Source organism: Procambarus clarkii, chromosome 76 (genome assembly GCF_040958095.1).
Source record: "Procambarus clarkii isolate CNS0578487 chromosome 76, FALCON_Pclarkii_2.0, whole genome shotgun sequence".
In the NCBI taxonomy this organism is placed as follows: Eukaryota; Metazoa; Arthropoda; class Malacostraca; order Decapoda; family Cambaridae; genus Procambarus; species Procambarus clarkii.
Genome location: NC_091225.1, coordinates 26,390,255 through 26,413,458, shown reverse-complemented (window position 1 = coordinate 26,413,458; position 23,204 = coordinate 26,390,255). Strand labels below are relative to the sequence as shown.

The following is a 23,204-nucleotide window of genomic DNA, read 5'->3' as shown; positions in this document are numbered from 1 at the left end:
TCATTTTTGTTCCCTGATCAAGGAAAAAATAACAAAAAAATCGTAGGTGGCATATTTTAGCCGCAATAGGGTAGGGAAGTCTGGCAAAAAAGGGGCGTTGACAGAGCCTTCGCCAGACAAGGTCTACTCCTCCCGAGCTGTCACTATATATTTGTGGCAGTTGCCACAAATATATTATTACCTAATTATTTCAATGTCTCTGATTTTTTTTTTTGTTTTGCAGTAATATTATTCAATAGAGTAAATTGTGATATATAGTATTGATATAATAAAATGTGTGAACCATTGCTGCACTCAAAATTATGGTGTTCATATTAGTGATTCAATTATGTTCATAAAACAATAAACAAATAGTTTTGTTGTTATTACACTATGTACACAGGTTATATATAAGTATCTGCATGTTTTGCTTACCATAATGAACCACTAAGTTGGTATTGTGAGTCAAAATGCAACAAGGAATGACCACCACACACCAGCCAGCCACACGCTGCCACTCCTTCCCTCAACACCTCACTTGCCCTCATTCTCCTGCAACAATACTGTTTTTGCATTTATTCACTATACACAGACATTATATATAAGTATTTACATGTTTTGTTCACCATAACTGTACATCTAAGCTTGTATGATGAGTAAAGGCACAAAGACGTAGCTACTCTCACAGTCAGCTGGTGGCGGCCGTCCTCAAGGCCAAACACACTAATATTTCTCCTACAACAATATTGTTTGTGGTGTTATTACGCTATATACACACATTATATATAAGTATCTACTTGTTTTATTCACCATACCTGTACAAATAAGCTGGTACGGTGCCCAAAGACCATAGTGGCCACCAGTAAACATGACAAGTCGTGCAGACGACGCACCTCCCTCACCAAAATGGTGGCTCCCAATCTACTCCTATTGCTCTTATTACACTCTATACACACGTTATATATAAGTATCTACATTTGTGCTCACCATAGCGAACCACTAAGCTGGTATGGTGAGTGCAGTCAATAAAAGGTGGCCACACACAGTCAGAAGATGACACCACCACCTTCCCTCCCACAGCATTACTCCTCCCTCCATGGAGCACAGCACTAATTATCACCACAATCCTGCTATTATCAGAATCCTGGTCAGTTTTATCAGTCAGAGGTCTCCCGTAATACTATCATCGCTAAATAATAGCATGATCATATATATTATGGCATTTGTAGGCGTTGCTGTGGTCACAAGCTGAACAGCAGTGCTGTGATCTCATGCTACGTGCATCAGCCTTGGTGGCTCGCTGAATACTGAAGCTCTCACACCCAGGAATGTTGGCCTGGATTGTTTTTCTAGGTGGCATCTGTCTGGCAACTATCAGTCGTGGCTGCACTATTGCTGCCCTTATCCCAGGCAGGGTATTTAAATTATAGCGCTAGAAACGAAATCATATATGCGGTTTTGGTTCTGTCACTGAAATCATATAGTCATATATATATATATATATATATATATATATATATATATATATATATATATATATATATATATATATATATATATATATATATATATTTTTTTTTTTTTTTTTTTTTTTTTTTTGAGATATATACAAGAGTTGTTACATTCTTGTACAGCCAGTAGTACGCGTAGCGTTTCGGGCAAGTCCTTAATCCTATGGTCCCTGGAATACGATCCCCTGCCGCGAAGAATCGTTTTTTCATCCAAGTACACATTTTACTGTTGCGTTAACCCTTAAAGTGCGCATCACTTCATATGAAGTGTAAATCGTTTTACCAGTCAACTGCGCTTCACTTCATATGAAGTGTATGGGTACCGCGCACGATTTGAATGGCCCGCGGTGTAGCTGGGGGTCCCATACGCTGCCCAGGGGCTCTAGTAAACAGCGGCCATTTTGAAAAAAAATCCAGCTCACGCTCCGATGGCATGGGAGGCCTCAGTTTAGCGAGAGTCACCATGGCGAGCGCACGGTCAAACGCCTCACGAGCACGCATCACTCAGTCCCTCACCCCAGAGCAAATAGCCCACGAATTATTCTCTGAAGGTGAAGAAAGTGTGTTTGACGATTCAGACAATGATGAGGATTATACACAGTTGTCGGGAGATAGTAGCAGCAGCAGTGAAAGTGAAAATGACCGCCATGCCATGGCGAGGCCTATACGCTCTCCCATGCCTCCTCGCCCATTTTCTACCCCAATTCTACCACGACCTCACAGTTCCTGTGGATATTTTCTGTTTGAGGGTGACGAGTCAGAGGGAGGTGACTCCTTTTCTGGGTTTAGTGACTCAGATCAAAGTTTTATTGAGCCTGTGGCTGGTACCAGTGGTGTAACTGGGCGAGAAATTGTCGCGTCAGCAGCATCTCGCCCAGCCAAGCGCCACCGCATGGCACCACATGAGGGACCAAGACCCTCGTGTTCACGTGCACCCACCTCACGTGCACGTAGCCGCCGTGCTTCTCGCAGACGGTATTCAGCTCCTGGTCGCCGGTATGCATCGCTTCCTCGCCGTCTTTCCTCTGCATCTCGCAGGACGCCTGGTGTACTTGAGTGGAGTGATGGTGACGATTTTATTCCTAATATTCCTCACTTTGACGATAAAGATGTAGGGATTACAAACCTTTTCCCTAACCAAGGTGAGGACATGGCTGAGATGGAATATTTTACAGCATTCTATGATGAACCACTCATGGAATACATTGTACACCAAACGAACCTGCATGCTGCTTACCTGATTGAGAGGGAAATCACAGAATTTTCACAACTGCAGCGTTGGAAAAATACCACAGTGGCGGAAATGTATGTGTTTTTTGCACTCTGTTTGTTGATGAAGCACTGTCACAAACATGCAATAAATGACTATTGGAGCAAGGACAAGACAATACCAACACCTTTATTCGGGAAATATATGTCACGAGACAGGTTTCAGATACTCCTCAGGTGTCTACATTTTGGAAGTGTTCAGGACCGAACACCTGATGATAGACTGTGGCGAGTGAGGCACTACATGAACGATGTTATTGGAAAATTCAGAGATTTTTACGTACCAGCACAGAAGCTGGTGGTTGATGAATCTCTCATACTTTTCAAGGGACGTGTTCCATTCAAACAGTACATTCCCTCAAAACGAAACCGATTTGGCCTGAAATTTTTTGTTCTTTGTGATTGTGAGACAGGATACGTGTTACACATGATTCTGTACTCGGCTAGTGATGTAGACATTCCCGGTAACGACGAACATGGATTCTCGGGGAGTGTAGTGAAGACCATCATGGCTCCGTGGATGAACAAGGGACACATTTTATACACAGATAATTACTATACAAGTCCCTTGCTAGCTCGGTTCTTGCTAGAAAATAGAACCGGATTGGTTGGTACAGTAAAGCCACAACGAAGGGAAATGCCTGTGTTTGACAACGACATTGCAGTTGGTGAGTGTCAGAGAAGGAAAAGTGATAACATTCTGTCAGTTCGGTGGAAAGACAAAAGAGAGGTGAACTTGTTGACAACAATTCATGATGGAACAATGGTGAACAGTGGGAAAGTGAGCCATAAAACAAACGCACCACTATATAAGCCTGACTGTGTTTTAGACTATAATATCAACATGCGGTTGATTGATAAATCAGACATGATGATTGGCACTGCAGAGTGTGTGCGGAAGACATGTAGGTGGACGAAAAAAGTGTTCTTCCATCTTGTGGACATGAGCATGCTGAACTGTTTCAACATGTACCTTGTGAGAACTGGACGTAAGCCCACTTTCCGTGACTTTGTATTTGATGCTGCAATACAGTTATTAGGAAAGTTTGCAAAAGATGTCCCAGGTATTCAGCGGCCCATCATAAACCCACTGTTGCAGCATGCTGGTACTCCACGCCTCGCTCACACTGAAGGCTTCCTAGCACACAAACTTAAGTATTTGCCACCTGGTGTGAAGCGTGCAATAGCCCAACGTGATTGCTTGGTGTGTAAAACAACGACACGTAGAGACAAGAAACGGAAGCTTGTGCAAACATGGTGTGAAACGTGTGGTATCCCATTATGTGCTGTCGACTGCTTCAATGACTACCACAGTCTAGAAATCTTCTAAGTGTGCTTCAAAGTGTGTATAGCGTGTGCGAGTGTGTAAATATGTAAACATATAAGCAGATAGCGTGTGCGTGTGTGTAAATATATACTGTAACCCCGCGATTATCCGGGATTCAAACATCCGGAAAACGCCCTTATACGGCCAAAATCGTGATCGGATAAAGTTATCACAATATCCGGCCAAAATGGCCACAGGAACCGGATAAAAGCTGGTTTGGCCGGATGAAAATACGGCCATACCGTATTAATCCCGTCTGTGGCTCTAGACACATGGTGGAGGAGGGGGGTTAGGTGGGTGGGTGGTGTTGGGAGGGTGGGAGGGGTGTGTCAGGAGGGACCACCTGGGTACAGGAATTACCATTAATTTTAGAACAATTAATCATAGCCAAAAACAAATGAAATAAGTACTAGTAATTATGTAATAACAAATAAATAAGTTTCCTAAAAGCATTGTGCACAGGCTGAAGTTTCCTTAAAAAATATTGTGAATTTTTTTCCTCCTGGCGGCCTACGTAACTCGCTATAGCTGCCCCACCCCAAGTGGACCTGTCTAACACTGGTCAACCCATGTGCGTCCGTCCCTCGTGTTATACACAGTGCTGCGCCATTAGTGAAATATTTTTTTAAATAACTTTTTTATTTTTATAGTAACTTTGAACATTTTTGGCCAAGACTATGTCTGGTAGCAGCATCAATCGTTCTGGAGGTGTTAAGAGGAAGAAAGTTGTCCTAACAATTAAAGACAAGTCACTGTTATACACCTCAACCAGTGCGGCCTCACAGTGTTGCGCCATTAGTGAAATATTTTTTTAAATAACTTTCTTAATTTTCATAGTAATTTTGAACATTTTTGGCCAAGAATATGTCTGGTAGCAGCATCAATCGTTCTGGAAGTGTTAAGAGGAAGAAGATTGTCCTAGCAATTAAAGACAAGTTACGTGTTGTTCAACCAGTGAGGCGTCACAGGCAGCCAAGCGCCTTCAACAAGTGAGGCGCCACAGGCAAGCCAAGCTCCTTCAACAAGTGAGGCATTACAGGCAAGTCAAGCGCCTTTAACAAGTGAGGCGTCACAGGCAAGCCAAGCGCCTTCAACAAGTGAGGACATGCAAGCGCTTCAACAAGTGAGGTGCAAGCAAGCGCCTTCAACAACCGAGGCCTCACAGGCAACCCAAATGCCCTCAACCAGTGAGGCTTCAGCAGCTGGCAGTCAAAACTAACTTAGCTTAATGAACTGTACAGTAATTTTAAGTGTTAATTTTAGTGTTGTGTTAGTATAGGTTACATAAATTGTTAAGAATTTTTAACTTCAAGATGTGTGGCATCGATCAAGAAGACGAACACCAACAAGGTAAGTTGAGGTTTCTAGTTGAATATTTAATAATTGTATGTGGCAAGGCAATTCAAATTATGTTGTTTGTGTTATAAAAATAGTTGGAAATGGTCACTTTTGGACTCGTAGGTGAAAAAGTACCATTATCCGAAAAATGTGATAATCCGGCTGGGGGTCCTTCCCATATAGTCCGGATGATCGAGTGGAGACAGTACAAATATAAGCAGAACATACAATATAATAGACTGTAATGACATATTATATTGCCGTAATTGAAAACATTTGTGTGCGCCTGTGTATACTCAAATATGCAACAATTATTGATACAAAATATGTTCAAACAGTATTTGAAATACAATTAGTGAAAAAAAATTAGATAAAATGCGCTTAGACATTGTAAATAAATAGCGCGAAAATATATTTGTGGCAACTCTGGCTGTTTGAGGACTGCGCGCAACACCTCCCGGGCGTGTACTGCATGAGCGAACATGCAGATTGTGACGTCATCACCGAGCTTTTCGGCTCTATTGCAACAAAAGTAAGTACAATAGAATTTTTTTTTATTTTTCCCGTGATCAGTGAACAGAACTTAACAGATTAGCAAAAAAAAAAAAAATTTTTTTTTTCAAAATGACATGCGCCTGTGCGGATGGCAGGATATTAGACCCCGAGCATGTTAAGGGTTAAGGAACATATAATCTCTTCCCACAACCAAACCATCGCCAGAGAAATCCTAGTAAACAACACAGAAATCATCGATAGATACAGCGATAGCAGGCGGCTTGACGTTTGCGAGGCACTACACATTAAAAAGTCAACACCAGCAATCAACAGCCAATTAATGCACAACTATATTCTACCCACCTCAAGACTCCGCTCCAATATAGAAGCATCAAGAAATATGAACCAATAGGCTTTCTACAATCACTTCCATTCAATACCCATTGTTTCGTGTTCTGTCTTGTGTTGATGAAATTAATACCCTATTAATACCACCTCACCCCATCCACCTCACTCAAATGTAGATATAAACAAATCGGAGATGTGTAAGTTCTATTCAGTTGTGTATGTGTAAACTAAAGTCTTTGAAAATGTAATAAGTTTTACGAAACGCGCTCAAGTGTCGCGTCAGACTAGAAATAAAAATGAATTTTGGAGAATTGATTTTTGAATTACCACCAACAGTGAAAAGAAATGTACAAAAGATCAAGAAAATTCGTGTTAGAATTATTAATCTTACTTTTTCGGTCATATTTAATAATATATATGTATATATGTATATATATATATATATATATATATATATATATATATATATATATATATATATATATGTGTGTATATCACGAAAATAAACACGTGATTAAGAATGTGACAATGTCAGACCACGGAGGAAAAATGAAACAGGAAATTTCCTTAAGTACTTTCGTATATTAAATACATCTTCAGAAGGACCTTCTGAAGATGTATTTAATATACGAAAGTACTTAAGGAAATTTCCTGTTTCATTTTTCCTCCGTGGTCTGACATTGTCATATATATATATATATATATATATATATATATATATATATATATATATATATATATATATATATATATATATATATATATATATATATATATTATTAAATATGACCGAAAAAGTAAGATTAATAATTCTAACACGAATTTTCTCAATCTTTCGTACATTACGCTTCACTGTTGGAGGTAAATCAAAAATCACTTCTCCAAAATTCATTTTTATTTCTAGTCTGACGCGACACGGGCGCGTTTCGTAAAAGTTATTACATTTTCAAAGACTTCACAAATACACAACTGATTAGAACTTACGTCTCTCTGATATTATATCTACATTTGAGTGAGGTGGGAAGGATGATGTGGCATTAACACAAGACAGAACAGGGGATATTAATAGGGTATTAAAAGTATCAACACAAGACAGAACAGAAACAATGGGTATTGAATAGAAGTGTTTGTAGAAAGCCTATTGGTCCATATTTCTTGATGCTTCTATATTGGAGCGGAGTCTTGAGGTGGGTAGAATATAGTTGTGCAATAATTGGCTGTTGATTGCTGGTGTTGACTTCTTGATGTGTAGTGCCTCGCAAACGTCAAGCCGCCTGCTATCGCTGTATCTATCGATGATTTCTGTGTTGTTTACTAGGATTTCTCTGGCGATGGTTTGGTTATGGGAAGAGATTATATGTTCCTTAATGGAGCCCTGTTGCTTATGCATCGTTAAACGCCTAGAAAGAGATGTTGTTGTCTTGCCTATATACTGGGTTTTTTGGAGCTTACAGTCCCCAAGTGGGCATTTGAAGGCATAGACGACGTTAGTCTCTTTTAAAGCGTTCTGTTTTGTGTCTGGAGAGTTTCTCATGAGTAGGCTGGCCGTTTTTCTGGTTTTATAGTAAATCGTCAGTTGTATCCTCTGATTCTTGTCTGTAGGGATAACGTTTCTATTAACAATATCTTTCAGGACCCTTTCCTCCGTTTTATGAGCTGTGGAAAAGAAGTTCCTGTAAAATAGTCTAATAGGGGGTATAGGTGTTGTGTTAGTTGTCTCTTCAGAGGTTGCATGGCTTTTCACTTTCCTTCTTGTACAAGAGGAGTGTTGTTAACGCATACGTCGACCGTGCTCTCAGCCACAGCTCAGAATGGAAGCAAGTCGACGAAGAACTCTGTAGGGTAAGGCAGGTTCTAGTCAATAACGGCTTCTCCAATGGTTTCATCGAAGACATCATAAGAAGGAAAGTGAAAAGCCATGCAACCTCTGAAGAGACAACTAACACAACACCTATACCCCCTATTAGACTATTTTACAGGAACTTCTTTTCCACAGCTCATAAAACGGAGGAAAGGGTCCTGAAAGATATTGTTAATAGAAACGTTATCCCTACAGACAAGAATCAGAGGATACAACTGACGATTTACTATAAAACCAGAAAAACGGCCAGCCTACTCATGAGAAACTCTCCAGACACAAAACAGAACGCTTTAAAAGAGACTAACGTCGTCTATGCCTTCAAATGCCCACTTGGGGACTGTAAGCTCCAAAAAACCCAGTATATAGGCAAGACAACAACATCTCTTTCTAGGCGTTTAACGATGCATAAGCAACAGGGCTCCATTAAGGAACATATAATCTCTTCCCATAACCAAACCATCGCCAGAGAAATCCTAGTAAACAACACAGAAATCATCGATAGATACAGCGATAGCAGGCGGCTTGACGTTTGCGAGGCACTACACATCAAGAAGTCAACACCAGCAATCAACAGCCAATTATTGCACAACTATATTCTACCCACCTCAAGACTCCGCTCCAATATAGAAGCATCAAGAAATATGGACCAATAGGCTTTCTACAAACACTTCTATTCAATACCCATTGTTTCTGTTCTGTCTTGTGTTGATACTTTTAATACCCTATTAATATCCCCTGTTCTGTCTTGTGTTAATGCCACATCATCCTTCCCACCTCACTCAAATGTAGATATAATATCAGAGAGACGTAAGTTCTAATCAGTTGTGTATTTGTGAAGTCTTTGAAAATGTAATAAGTTTTACGAAACGCGCCCGTGTCGCGTCAGACTAGAAATAAAAATGAATTTTGGAGAAGTGATTTTTGATTTACCTCCAACAGTGAAGCGTAATGTACGAAAGATTGAGAAAATTCGTGTTAGAATTATTAATCTTACTTTTTCGGTCATATTTAATAATATATGTCTACAGGAAAGACTGCTACCAAAATATACTAATATATATATATATATATATATATATATATATATATATATATATATATATATATATATATATATATATATATTATTAAATATGACCGAAAAAGTAAGATTAATAATTCTAACACGAATTTTCTTGATCTTTCTTATGTTTCTTTTCACTGTTGATGGTAATTGAAAAATCTATTCTCCAAAATTCATTTTTATTTCTAGTCTGACACGACACTTGAGCGCGTTTCGTAAAACTTATTACATTTTCAAAGACTTTAGTTTACACACACAACTGAACTTTAAGTGAATAGAGCTTAAACATCTTCGATTTTTTATACCTGCATTTGGGTGAGGTGATATGTTACAACAGTTTTGGACGAGGTGAAAACAAGCTTTCAACACAAGACAGAACACGAAATAATGGGTATTGAAGGTAAGAATGGAAGTAATTGCAGAGGGCCTATTGGCCCATATTTCTTGATGCTTCTATATTGGAGCGGAGTCTTGAAGTGGGTAGAATATAGTTGTGCATTAATTCACAACTATATTCTACCCACTTCAAGACTCAGTTTGAGGGTTGCTCTGTCCCCTTGTCTCTGGATGACAATCACCAATTTGTGCCTCCCTCATGCTGCCTGTTGGGTCCATGACACCTTTGACCCGGAGTCCTGTGAGTGGTGTTCCTTGCTTGTACTCCAGTTCATCCAATCCACTGATCTTAATACTCGGGTGCAGGCAGCTTCGGCGTTGCATTCATGTTTTAGGTTGCTGCAGTGCGCTGGGTTGGTTACTAACCCGGATGCCCCGAGCCTGCCCAGTTTTGCATATAGGGATTCGAACTTGGGGTTGTTATCGCCTCAACTTTGTTTCGTCCATGCCTCCCTTGTCCTTCCCCTGCTGTTCTTCGACCCTCTGCACCCAGTTCTGAAGTGTTTAAGGGTTTCAGAGTCAGGGCAGGGTTTAGTTGGTGGTGAGATTCGGGCAGTTTCAGGGGATGCTCCTTCTGGTGTGATGACGGAGGCATTCGAGCCTTTTTCTCCAGCCGGTGCTTCTGGGTGTGACCAGTGGGCCCTGTTTGTTCCAACTTTTCCGGTGGACTCTGCCTTATCTCTTGAGGCACAGGGTTTGCAGGACGACTCGGCCCCGGGTCCTAATGTGGAGGTTCCCGAGGCAAGGGAGGGGGTTGACTTGGGGGGCTTGGGCTCCATTTGACCCCGCTTGGGTGTTGGTACCCTATGAGCGAGGCTTGTTGTTGCAGGGGGGTGGGGTTTTCTTATCCCCTCCCTCTCTATACGATTTTGATATAGCATCAACCCCTCCCCGGGATCCCTCTGGTACTTCTGTCCCTCACTTCCGGAGGTTTTCGGCTTCCCACATCGTGCCCCATTAGGTGCAGGAGGCCATTGTGGCTCGAGGCCATCTCTTGCACGACCTGGATTGTGCCTCGATAATGGATCCTGCCTCGATAATGGATCCTGCCTCATTTGTGATCGGTTTTTCCTTTCCTTACTGGGTGCGTTACGAGGTTCCGGAGTCGTCCTCTTTGGCAAAATAGCCTGTATTTTCAATGGCGGTATGACATACGTTCTGTCGGTCCCACATGCTTCAGTGGCGAGAGGCCCTGACAGTTGTTCAGATTTACCCGGGGGGCGAGATTGAACGCTTCACTGCTTGTTTGTTCATCCCTGTCCTTCTTTGGGATGTCAGCCTGTGTAGCTTCGCGTGCAGGTTCCCTTCCTTTCGGCTGCCCTGGTTGCTGAGGACTTAATCATCCGTGACCATTAGGCTTCGGTCTTGCGTTTCTTTTCCCTTCTCAAGCTGTCTTCGGACTGGCTTAAGGAGGACATGGAGGCGTTGGTTGCTGATCCTAGCTCTGGTGCGTTGGTCGCAGTGGTGCGGGCATCGGCTGCCTTGTTAAAGCTGTTTGTGCCGATCCTGAGGGAGGCAGTGTCTCTGTTTTTTGCTTCTCGTTTTGGGTGCCATCAGGCGGTGCTCGCTCAATCCTTAGAATCCGCTTGAGCTCTGGCTCTTAGGTTTTCTATGCCCATTTTGTCCTTTCTGTTTGCAGAGTATGTGATGGTGCAGTTTCTGCAAACGGAGGTTTCTAGTTGTCGTCCCATCTTGGACTTTTTGGTTCTTAGGGGGGCCCGTGGGGTTTCTTCCCAAAAGGGTCATGCCCCAGGGCTCGAGGTTCCTCTTGTCGTGGTATGCCAGTGGTGCCATTTTCAGAGTCGGAACAGCCTTCCGGGCCGACGACGTCTGGTTGGAGCGGTAATTGCTCTGCTCATCTATCGGCTTTTCATAAGGGGCTTCGGCCCTTTCGTTGGTCATCCTATTGACGAGGCAATTGGGGGGGAGAGGTTCGTACAGTTTGCTCACGCCTGGTCCCACGATTTGTCGGCTTTTCGGGTCTCTTCATGCGGCTTGCAGTGGCATTGGGTGGCCCCTCCTTCTTCGGGGGGCTTGGAGCTGGCAGGGCAGGCTCTCTCTCTCTCTGTTGGGTCATCTTGGAGTGGGTTTGCTTGGGTGTGGACAAAAGTCCTCATCCCTCAGGTCGGTTTCCCGCCTGTTTCCGGTTCTGAAACGAGATTGTGCGGACTTGCGGTACATTCTGGACTTGTTCCATCTGAACCCCTGGGTCTATTGCTCCTGCTTTCGGATGACTTCTTTGTCCCAGGTCCGGCTTCTCTTGGAAGCGGGCGCTTGCATGGTGCCCCTGGAGCGAGTGGCGACCTCCTCCCAGGAAAGTCCCTCTTGTTTTTATCTTTGGTTAAGTAGCTCCGGGAAGCCAAAGGGGCTCCCCCAGAAAACTAGCGTTGAATGTAATGAAACACCATTTTTTGGGTTAGACCCGGAGTCTTCCCGGCAACCCTCCCTTCCTCCGGTCGGAGGTTTTTCAGTTTTTGATATCCAGCCTCTGAACTTGGGGGTGATAGCCGGTGTGGGAGGTCTGGAGCTCCCCCTTCCCCCTTCTGCAGAAGTGGGAAGCTGCACTGACAGTGGCACGGAGATGGTTGTGACATCATGCTCGTTTGTTCGTTTTTAGTTTGGAGAGTTCTTCTCAACAGTTTGGCTTTCAGTAGCAATTTCTGGAGGGAGCCCCTACAGCTCCCCGGAGCTATCCATGGCTGATATGGATACCCTAACTATTTTGCATCAGTCGATGTGGGTGGAGTTCTAGGCCTACCGGGGACCACGAGCCAGAACCTAGCCCCCTCAGAGAGGCACGGGGAGCAATGGCCCATAGAATTGCACATGTGATTTGGAGCATTCTGTATCTGCCATTGACCGGGACAGGCACCCAGAAAGGTAAGCCCCACAAAACAAACCCCTATTCTGGTTAACAACAAAAATCGACAAACGAGTGGACAGAACTCCCCCAGGAAAACAAACTAACAAGCATGATGTCACACGAGCCGCGCCGCATGTCTGCGCAACTCCCCCCTCCCCGGGAGGGGGAAGGGGGAGCCCCAGACCCCTGCGCCGGCGATCCCCGCCCCAGTTCCTCGGCTGATGGGATAATGCATGGTCGTGTGGCTCCAGCTGCGGTCTTGTCTCAGTGCTGTGACTTGTTTGCAGTGCTGCTACTACGGTTGTCGTGTGAGCTTGGAGTAGTATTCTCAGGTACTCAGCCTGCATGTGCTTAGGGTCACCTTCCCTGAGTGCCTTGTAAGTACCACCCTTGGGGCTTGGGGTTGCCTTCCACAAATCACCTTGGGTCTACCTCTGTTGGCTTTTTGCTGCTTGGCGTTTAGCCGCCCCAAGTGTTTGGGGGTTTTCCTCCCTTGTTTACCTTGGGGTTCGTGGTAGTTATAGCACTGGTGGGGCGCAGGGTACTGCGTAGCTAGTTTTCACCTATGACAGCGGCCGGCTCTGTTCCCTCCGGGTACGTTGTCCACTTGTGTGGTTTTTCTTTTATATTTGTTTTTGCCTGGTAGGGGGGTCTGCCTTGTGTTCCCCCCCCCCCCCTTATATTAGGTTTGTTTGTGTGGTGGCACCCCCCTGCTTCGCCCTCACGGGTGGACACGTCCCGTGGGTTCAGCTTTAGCAGTTTGCTTGGTAGTTTGGGGCGCCAGTTGGCAGTGCCCTGCCTGGGATAACCCTTAGCAGACCCAGTCTAGGAGCCCTGGGAAACCCCCCGGGGGCTCTCGGGTCCGATAGTGGAGACCCTTGCGTCCCCTCTCGCTTTGTGCGAGTTGAGGGTTGCTCTGTCCCTTTGTCTTAGGGTGACTCAACTTGTTTTTTGCCTCTGTCATGCTGCCTGTTGGGTCGGTGACACATTCGACCCTGAGTCCTGCGAGCTTTGTTGCTTGTTTGTGACTCCATTCACCCAGTCTGCTGATGAATTCCCGTGGGTGCAGGCAGCTCGCGCGTTGCAAGGTAGGTTGTTGCAACGCGCTCGGGTTTGTCGCTTCCTTGGACGCCCCGATGCTGCCCCGCTTTGTGTAGGGACCCAGACTTGGGGGTTTTGGTCACTTCGGCCTTGGTTCCTTCCACTCCCCCTTGTTTTTCTCCCTCCTGCTTCCGGCCCCTACGCATCTGCAGGCTTCGGGGTCGGGGCGGGGTTAGAGGTTCTGAGACTTGGGCAGTTTCGGGGGTTGCCCCGTCCGGGGTAGCTGCGGAGGCATTTGAGTCTGTTCTTCCGGCCGATGCTCCGGGGTCTGACCAGTGGGCCCCTTCTCTTCCAGCTCTCTCGGCTGCCCCGGCTTTTTCTTGTGGGGCCGGGGCTTTGGAGGGCGACTCGGCCCTGGGGCCTGTTGTAGAGGCTCCTGGGGTTGGGGAGGGGGGCCTTGGGCTCCATTGTGCCCCGCCTGGATTTCCGTCCTTCTGAGCGGGGCTTACTGTTGTGAGAAGTGGGGTTTTTCTTTCCCCCCTAATCGTACGATTTGGGCTTGGGTTCTGCTCCTCCCCAGGTCGGTTCCGTGTCCCTGTGGTTTTTCGGTTCCGTCTTTTGGAGGTTTTCGGCTACCCGCATCTCTTCGCCTGCGGTGCTGTTGGTCTTTGCGGCTTACCTCCTGCGTGTCCCGGAATTTGCCTCCATACTGGTTCCTTGTAGCTGTTTGGGCTCCTTGTAGCTGTTTGCGCTCCTTTGTAGCGGTTTGGGCTCCTTTGTAGCGGTTTGGGCTCCTTGTAGCGGTTTGGGCTCTTTGTTGCAGTTTGGGCTCCTTGCCGCCGGTTGGGCTCCTTGCCGCCGGTTGGGCTCCTTGCCGCCGGTTGGGCTCTTGCCGCCGGTTGGGCTCCTTGTCGCCGGTTGGGCTGCTTGTCGCCGGTTGGGCTGCTTGTCGCCGGTTGGGCTACTTCTCACCTTGTTGGGCTACTTTTCTTTCGCGTCCTGCACATGCGCCGTGGGAGTTTGTTTTGGCTCTGGGCGGTGTGCACACGTGTTGTTCTGCATCCATTTCTCTCAGGGGGCTTTGCCTCTCGCTCTTTTCTTAATCCAATCCGTGCCCCGTTGCTTTGGGGGTGTTCTGGAGTGCCGCTGTGGGGAAGTCACAAGGTTTTTTTCCTGCATTCTAGGGTGGGGAGCCTCCTTCGCTGCTCCCCTCCTCCTCTCCAGCATGGGTGCCCTGGCCGCCTCCGGCGGCTACGGACTCATAGGCTTGCGTCATGGCCCTTCAGAGCTTATGTTCTGCAGGTGGGTTGGTGCGGTATGGCGTCTCCTTCGTCCTGACGCTGTTTTTGTTTTTGGAAGTAGGAATGGGTGTACATACATACTTGAGAACGTGGACCGTACCACCCGAGGTGCCTACTGCAGGGCTATTAGCCCATACAGGGCAGCTCTTGTTCTCTCCACCTGATTCCTTGCTCGGTTCACGGGTGTCTGTGGGTGGCCTCTTGGCCCTTCTGAGACGGCTCCTGCCTGTACTCCTCCTGCCCCTCTCCTATGCTTGTCTAACCTTGCTGGAGTTCAGGGCCCCGCCTCCATCTTGTTCCACGGTGCAACAGTGGGGATGCCTGTTCGGTGGTACGTTTTCCTGTGTCGAGGGCATTTTGTGCTCGCCTCCTTGTGCTTGCAGGATTGGGTTCTGGCTCTTTGGTTCCGCCTCTCCCCTGTCGTTTGCCTGTCGAGCGGATTCTGTGCTTCATGGGCGCTCTCGTTTCTGCTCTTGGGGCTGTGTATGGGGACAGCCCTAGTTGGGCTGCCTAATGTGTTCCTTCGATTGCCTGTTCCACTGCACACGTTTCTTCTACCGTCCCTGTGGCTCAGTTGGGTGCTCGGTTTCCGCCTGTGTCCCCTTGTGTGCCACTCATGTTCCGATTTATCTTTATCTTCTCTGTCGCTTCCTCGGGGAGTGTGGTGACGTTCTGCTGCGGTTTTGGTACTGCGGCTGCGTGTTGGGGTTGGTTGTGGCATTTTGTTCGGCCCTTCCGTGCTCCTTCTGGGGCCCTCCTTCCTTCCCGGTCTTGCTGTGCTGGGCCTGGTTTTTCCATGTTCCTTGGATTCTCTGTCCTGTCCTCGTTGTCCTCGCCTTGTTGAGCTGGCTGGGGATGAGCTTGGGGTCTTCGTCTCGCCCCTCGCCTATCCTCCGATTTTGGTTCAAGTTCCAGAGCCTAGTGGGCTCCCTTCCTTAGTGTTTTTCACGGCTGCCCCGGGGTTTTTCTTGACGCTGGGGCTCTGGGGGGGCTAACGTGAGGGGCCTCAGGCCCCGTTGGTCCCCGCCGGGGTATTTCAACCCCTCTGGGCGGGGCTTGCGGTTTTGTGGTGTGGGGTTTTTCTGTTCCCCCCTTTCCGCACGTGCTTTGTGGGCGTCGGCCCCTCCCTGGGCTCAGTTTCCTTGTCCATTGTGCCCTTTGCTTCCGTCCTGTCGGTGGGTGCTTTTCTACGGTCTTCGCCCCTTTTTTCCGGGACGGGCCTTCTCCGTCATGTCCCCCTCTTCTTGGGGTTTCTGCATGACTTTTGGTCTCGGGTGTGATGGGGTTTTTGTGCCTTCGTCCTTTGTGTTTGCTTCTTTTTGTTCTCGAAGGTTCGGGACGGTTTTGCTCCTTCCCGTTTTCTGGTACGTCTGTCGTCATTCGGTTGAGCTTCCCTCCGGTCTTTTCTAGGGCTTGTGGGTCCTATTCCAGGCAGTTTCTGGGTGTTTGGCCTTGTTCTTCTGTTCATATCTTCTCTTAGCGCTGTCTTGGCGCTACTCATTTTCCTGAGAGCGATTTTGCTCCTCTTAATGAGTCTTTTCGCTCCTGCCCTTCTGCGGGATGTTGGTGCGGGGCGGCTCCTTATGTGGGTTGCTTCCCTGTCAGCTGCACTTGTGGCGGTGGACTTGCATGTTTGTGGCATTTTGGTTTTGGGCCTGCATTTTCTTTTCCCTCCTGGGGCTGTCATAGGATTGGCTTGCGGAGGATGTATAGGCACTTGGGGCCGTTCCTGGGTCTGGCACCTTGGTTTCTGCTGCTAGCGTTTGGTATCGATGTTCCTTCTGTGCCGTTTCGCAGGCTGTCTCGTGCATTGTTTCACCTCCGGCCTGCTCATGCACTGCCTGTATCGTTCTGGTCTTTGGACAGGGTGCTCTCCTGTTTTTCTTCTCCTTGGTTGTTGTGGCTCCTTCGGTTCAGGTTTGCTTTGTCTCTGCTCTCTTTTTATGTTGGCATTGGCCTCTGGGGGTCGTGTGGCAGAGCTTCATGCTCTTCTCAGGCGCAGTGGTTTTTGGCTCCTGTGGTCGTGGTCATAGGTCTCTTCGTCTGCAGACGTTCTCCCTTTTTCAGGCGAATGATGTGCCTGCTGCTTTCCGGAGGGGTCCTTAGGTTGTCTCAACTTGGTGTTGAGGTGTGGTTCACCGACCGCCTCCCGGGTATGTCCCCTTGTTTTCTTAGGTAGTCTTTGGTGAATAAGCTCCGGGAAGCCGTAGGAGCTCCCCCCAGAAAACCAGCGTTAAATGTAATGAAACTCCATTTTCTGGGTGAGTCCCGGAGGTTCGTCGGCGGTTTTTTCGCGGTTTTGATATCCAGCCTCAGAACTGGGGCGGGAATCACCGGCGCGGGGGTCTGGGGCTCCCCCTTCCCCCTCCCGGGGAGGGGGGAGTTGCGCAGACATGCGGCGGCGAGGCTCGTGTGACGTCATGCTTGTTAGTTCATTTTCCTGGGGGAGTTCTGTCCACTCGTTTGTCGATTTTTGTTGTTAACCAGAATAAGGGTTTGTTTTGTGGCGCTTACCTTTCTGGGTGCCTGTTCCGGTCGATGGCAGATATAGAATGCTCCAAATCACATGTGCAATTCTATGGGCCATTGCTTTCCATGCCTCTCTGAGGGGGGCCAGGTTCTGGCTCATGGTCCCCGGTAGGCCTAGAACGCCACCCACATCGACTGATGCAAAATAGTTAGGGTATCCATATCAGCCATGGATAGCTCCGGGGAGCCTCCGGGACTCACCCAGAAAATGGCGTTTCATTACATTCAACGCTGGTTTTTTTTAATCAGATAGGGTTTGCTTTGGGGTACCTACCTTTCTTTGGTGCCTGTCTTGGTCGATGGCAGACATAGAATGCTTCCAACCTCACGAGGCTTTCTATAGGCCATTGCTCCTCGTGCCTCTCTGAGGGGGGCCTAGGTTCTGGTTTGTGGTCCCTGTTAGGCCTAAGAACTCCATTCACTTGGCTGATACCACGGTCTAATTCACTCATATCAGTCCGGATAGCTCCAGGGAGCCTCTGGTCTCACCCAGAAGATGGCATTTCATTACATCAATGCTGGTCTTTTAGGTCCAGATAGACAGTTGGCCAACCATCTCTTTCCTGTAGAATCTCTGTGATTCATAAAAACTAAGTAGATTTGTTACACAGGATCTTCCTGTTCGAAAACCATACCGTCCGTCCATTATGATGTCATTATTATATTCTCCAGGTGTTCTACCCGTTGTTGTGTTAACAACAATGGATCAACCCATTTGGCGTTAGATATTTTTTTCTAATGTTTTAACTACCATACTTGTTAATGATACGGGTTTATAATTTAGAGGGTCTTCTTGGATACCATTTTTGTAGATTGGAATTATGTTTGCCTTTTTCTATATACTGTATCTGCTAAGATTCCTGTGCGCAGGGATTGGTACCTGTTAGCAGGCTGCTGGCTTCTATATTTTACCTATTCTGTGTATCTTTGTTTTATTTGGAGAAAGAACCATTATAGTATTGGAATTATTTAAAAAAAATCCTGTTTGGGAAATCTTTACTAGATTTCAAAGATTCTGTATTTGGTATTTGTTGACTTTAAACGATTTGGTAATCTCTCAATCCTTTCTTTCACAGCTCTTACAGTCACCAGAAGAATAATACCTGCAGTGTCAGGACCCAGTGGTATTGAATAATACCTGCAGTGTCAGCATCCACACACACTGTCAGATATACTGCATACGTGTTGTCAGCAGCATTATGAAACACATTATGGTGTAAGAAATACTACATGTAGATGGGTAAGACTGTCTTCAGCACACTCATGTGAATGACTATATGTATTATCAATATGTCATGCATTATTAACATCTCATGCACTATGGTAACAAAGAAAATGTGTATTTAAATTAAATTTGGTGTATCATTAATTTTAAAATCTCAGTATTTATTAGTTCATTGTGTATGTGGTACAGTATTGTTTTTAATACTATTGTTTGGCAAGAAAACATTTTAAGATTTTCAAATTAATTATTTTTATAATTAGGTTCTAATATAAAAAAGTTTAATATATATTTTCAGTTTTAAAACATTACATACTTTTTCTCCTATGTGAGCCATTGTAAATGTTGAGAAAGCATTTAAAATAAATAATCTTTATACTGTATAGTAATTATGAATTTTTTCTTAGGTAATTTGCTCTTAAGCTCAAAAGGCTCTCCAAATAAGATAATATATCAGTGTTCTTAATGCTCAGAATTTATTTATTTATTTACATATTTACATGAATGGTATAGGGGATTTAAAAATAACAATGTGCATGGTACATTGGATCAGTAAGTTCTTGTAAAAATCACATACATATATTTTTGCAAATGACAGACCACATGAGGGTCCACTGTACCTGACTCTTGTGCTGTGGTTATATTTATAATAAGACATCCATCAGTTCTGTGGTTATATTTATAATAAGACATCCCTCAGTTCTGTGGTTATATATATAATAAGACATCCCTCAGTTCTGTGGTTATATATATAATAAGACATCCCATAGTTCTGTGGTGATGTTTATAATAAGGTTCTGTAGTGAAACATCTTAATACTGTGGCTGTATTTATAATAAACCATCCCTCTCTGCTGTTGCTATATGTACAGTATGATAAAACAGTATAATTATAAATAAATTTATAATATATTTAATTTTCTTATACAAAGACATTTTGCTAAATCTTAAAAAAAAAAAATTGCCACAAGATTTGTTTGTAATGATTACAAAGTTATACACAGACACTAACTTTCCTGCTGGTGAACGCATCTGGAGACGTAGATTTGTATGTTTGCTTTTACACTTGCTGATTCACAGGAAATATTGTAGAGTATATTTTATGTCTAGCACATTTTATAATATAATAAGCACAATATTATCTTACTATTTATGAATAATACCTGTGGTTTACATATTGTAACTTTTTTCCATTCTCTTGTCTCTTTGACAAGTAATTAAATTGCTTTATATTCCTACAAAAGTTAGATTATTCCAATTGCTTATCTGATATTGAGTGCCATCTGTTGACAACAGAGTTAACACTATAACCTGTGTGCTCTATTCTGGTTACTCTATACTGATTACTATGTAGTTACTTGAATTATTTATGTATCCGACAGTCCAAGTGTTTTTGGCATCTCTTAACAATATTTGCTTTAGTAATAAATAAAAGCTCATGCATTTAAAATTATATAAAAAATATATTACTAAGATTTATAAAGAACACAACAATTTATAAAGGAGACAAATACTAGTAATAATTGTCTACAAGACTTAACTAATGAAATGTAGAATATTTCATTAGATAATACTTGCTTATTGGATCAAATAGCTGTAAAGGTTTATACAATCAAGAAAACTGTACAAATATTTATTCAAAAGAAAAATGTCTTCAGTGTTGAATGTTTAAAATTATATTATGAAAACATCTCGCATAATAGCATACAAAACATTTTGAGAAAAAAATAAATACATTACTACTACTTTAGTAGTAGTAATGTACTACAACTACTTTAAAAAATATCAAAATATAAATAAGTGACCGTTCAGGAGAAAAGTCATATCACTGTAGAATGTGTCTGAAAGACTTTAAAAATAAATTATGGCTAATAACACACACGCTAGGATTCATAAAGGAGAGAAACCATATCACTGTTCAGTGTGTCAAAAAAACTTTACATGGAAATCAAGTCTAATAACACACATGAGGATTCATACAGGAGAGAAACCATATCACTGTTCAGTATGTCAAAAAGACTTTTCACACAAATTATCTCTAATAACACACATGAGGATTCATACAGGAAGGAACCCATATCACTGTTCAGAGTGTCAAAAAAACTTTACACGAAAATCATCTCTAATAACACACATGAGGATTCATACAGGAGAGAAGCCATATCACTGTTCAGAATGTCAAAAAGACTTTTCACTTAAATCATCTCTAATAGCACACATCAGGATTAATACAGGAGAGAAACCATATCACTGTTCAGTATGTCAAAAAGACTTTTCACATAAATCATCTCTAATAACACACATGAGGATTCATACAGGAGAGAAACCATATCACTGTTCAGAATGTCAAAAAGACTTTTCACAAAAATCATTTCTAATAACACACATGAGGATTCATACAGGAGAGAAACCATATCACTGTTCAGAATGTCAAAAAGACTTTTCAACAAAATCATCTCTAATAACACACATGAGGATTCATACAGGAGAGAAACCATATCACTGTTCAGAATGTCAAAAAGACTTTTCACAAAAATCATTTCTAATAACACACATAAGGATTCATACAGGAGAGAAACCATATCACTGTTCAGAATGTCAAAAAGACTTTTCACTTAAATCAAGTCTAATAACACACATGAGGATTCATACAGGAGAGAAACCATATCACTGTTCAGAATGTCAAAAAGACTTTTCAAAAAAATCATCTCTAATAACACACATGAGGATTCATACAGGAGAGAAACCATATCACTGTTCAGAATGTCAAAATGACTTTTCACAAAAATCATATCTAAGAAAACACATGAGGATTCATACAGGAGAGAAACCATATCACTGTTCAGAATGTCAAAAAGACTTTTCACAAAAATCATATCTAATAACACACATGAGGATTCATACAGGAGAGAAACCATATCACTGTTCAGAATGTCAAAAAGACTTTTCACAAAATTCATTTCTAATAACACACATGAGGATTCATACAGGAGAGAAACCATATCACTGTTCAGAATGTCAAAAAGACTTTTCACTTAAATCAAGTCTAATAACACACATGAGGATTCATACAGGAGAGAAACCATATCACTGTTCAGAATGTCAAAAAGACTTTTCACTTAAATCAAATCTAATAACACACATGAGGATTCATACAGGAGAGAAACCATATCACTGTTTAGTGTGTCAAAAAGACTTTTCACAAAAATCATATTTAAGAAAACACATGAGGATTCATACAGGAGAGAAACCATATCACTGTTCAGAATGTCAAAAAGACTTTTCAAAAAAATCATCTCTAATAACACACAAGAGGATTCATACAGGAGAGAAACCATATCACTGTTCAGAATGTCAAAAAGACTTTTCAAAAAAATCAAATCTAATAACACACATGAGGATTCATACAGGAGAGAAACCATATCACTGTTCAGAATGTCAAAAAGACTTTTCACAAAAATCAACTCTAATAACACACACGAGGATTCATACAGGAGAGAAACCATATCACTGTTCAGAGTGTCAAAAAGACTTTAAACAAAAATCAAATCTAATAAAGCACATTAGGATTCATACAGCATAAGTCATTTGAATATTGTCAAAAACACATAGAAATCACAATAGTGTGATGCATCAATGAACAAATCCACAAGGACCGTGACAAGGATTTGAACCTACGTCTTAGATCATCGCAGACGCTGCCTTATCGACTGAGCTACGACATGCTAAAAAGAGTTGAAACCAGAAGTTTTATTGAACTTACTTGAATCCTGCAGCCTCTCCGAGACACAAACCAGGGTTTTACACAACTCCCCCATGCACTCTATGTCAATAGGCCGTTCTACCTCTTCTGACGGTTCGAATCCTCGTCACGGCCCTTGTGGATTTGTTCATTGAAGCAACACGCTATTGTGATTTGCGTGTGTAATGAAGTGAGGGGAAGAGGTAGAACAACCAAAGAACTCCCTCCCAAAAGAAAACAATAAAACTTACTTGGCATGGTTATTACTTTCTCTTTTCCCCTCCAGCTTTTACTGCGCATAACTCTACTGCTCTCTTGATCTGTCGTGATATTCCCTTCATCCCCCGACTTTTTCAGTCACCCATTCAGTGTTTTGTGGTCCGTATCTTTGCGAGTAAATGGTATACAGTCTGTTCTGTTTATCTCCCCTCAAATTTTACGCTTTCTCTTCATGATCCTAAACACCTGTTGGACTCTTTACCAGAGCCTGTGCTCCTTTTGGATGATTTTAACTGTCAGTATACCGTCTGGGAAGATATTCTGACAAACACCCGGGGATGCCTTCTTGAACCATTTGTGCTCACTTCTCTTTATTTATAACTAGTGAATTCTGGCAAACCCACTCATGTTGATTCCCCACCCTTTCCTGTATTGATCTTTCTGCTCATCTTCTCTTTATATGGACTTCACCTGGCGGGTTCTTGATGACCTACATAACAGTGACCTTTTCCCCATCCTTCTCACTTTTCTTTTCTTCTCACCCTCCCCTCTCCTTCCCTAGGTGGAAGTTTGACAAGGCTGTTTGGAACCTCTTTACCTTTGTGTTACTCTTTCCAACCTCTTTGATTTTCCTCTTTCCCGAGCCCCCCTCCTCCTTTCATGATAGTTTTTGATGCTGCCCTCCTCGCTCTACCTCCCGG

General features: G+C 43.7%; 1 protein-coding gene across 2 annotated transcripts in view; it reads left to right on the top strand.

Annotated features, from left to right (window-relative positions):
• Positions 1-22,547, top strand: part of LOC123771589 (zinc finger protein 271-like) — a 169,967-nt gene extending 147,420 nt beyond the window's left edge. For both annotated transcript variants that reach the window (XM_069313754.1, XM_069313753.1), the window contains exon 4: positions 18,398-22,547. In XM_069313754.1, the coding sequence (XP_069169855.1) occupies positions 20,407-22,125 (1,719 nt within the window). In that variant the 5' untranslated portion in view covers positions 18,398-20,406 and the 3' untranslated portion in view covers positions 22,126-22,547. The remainder of the gene's footprint in view (positions 1-18,397) is intronic.
• The last annotated feature ends 657 nt before the right edge of the window (positions 22,548-23,204 follow it).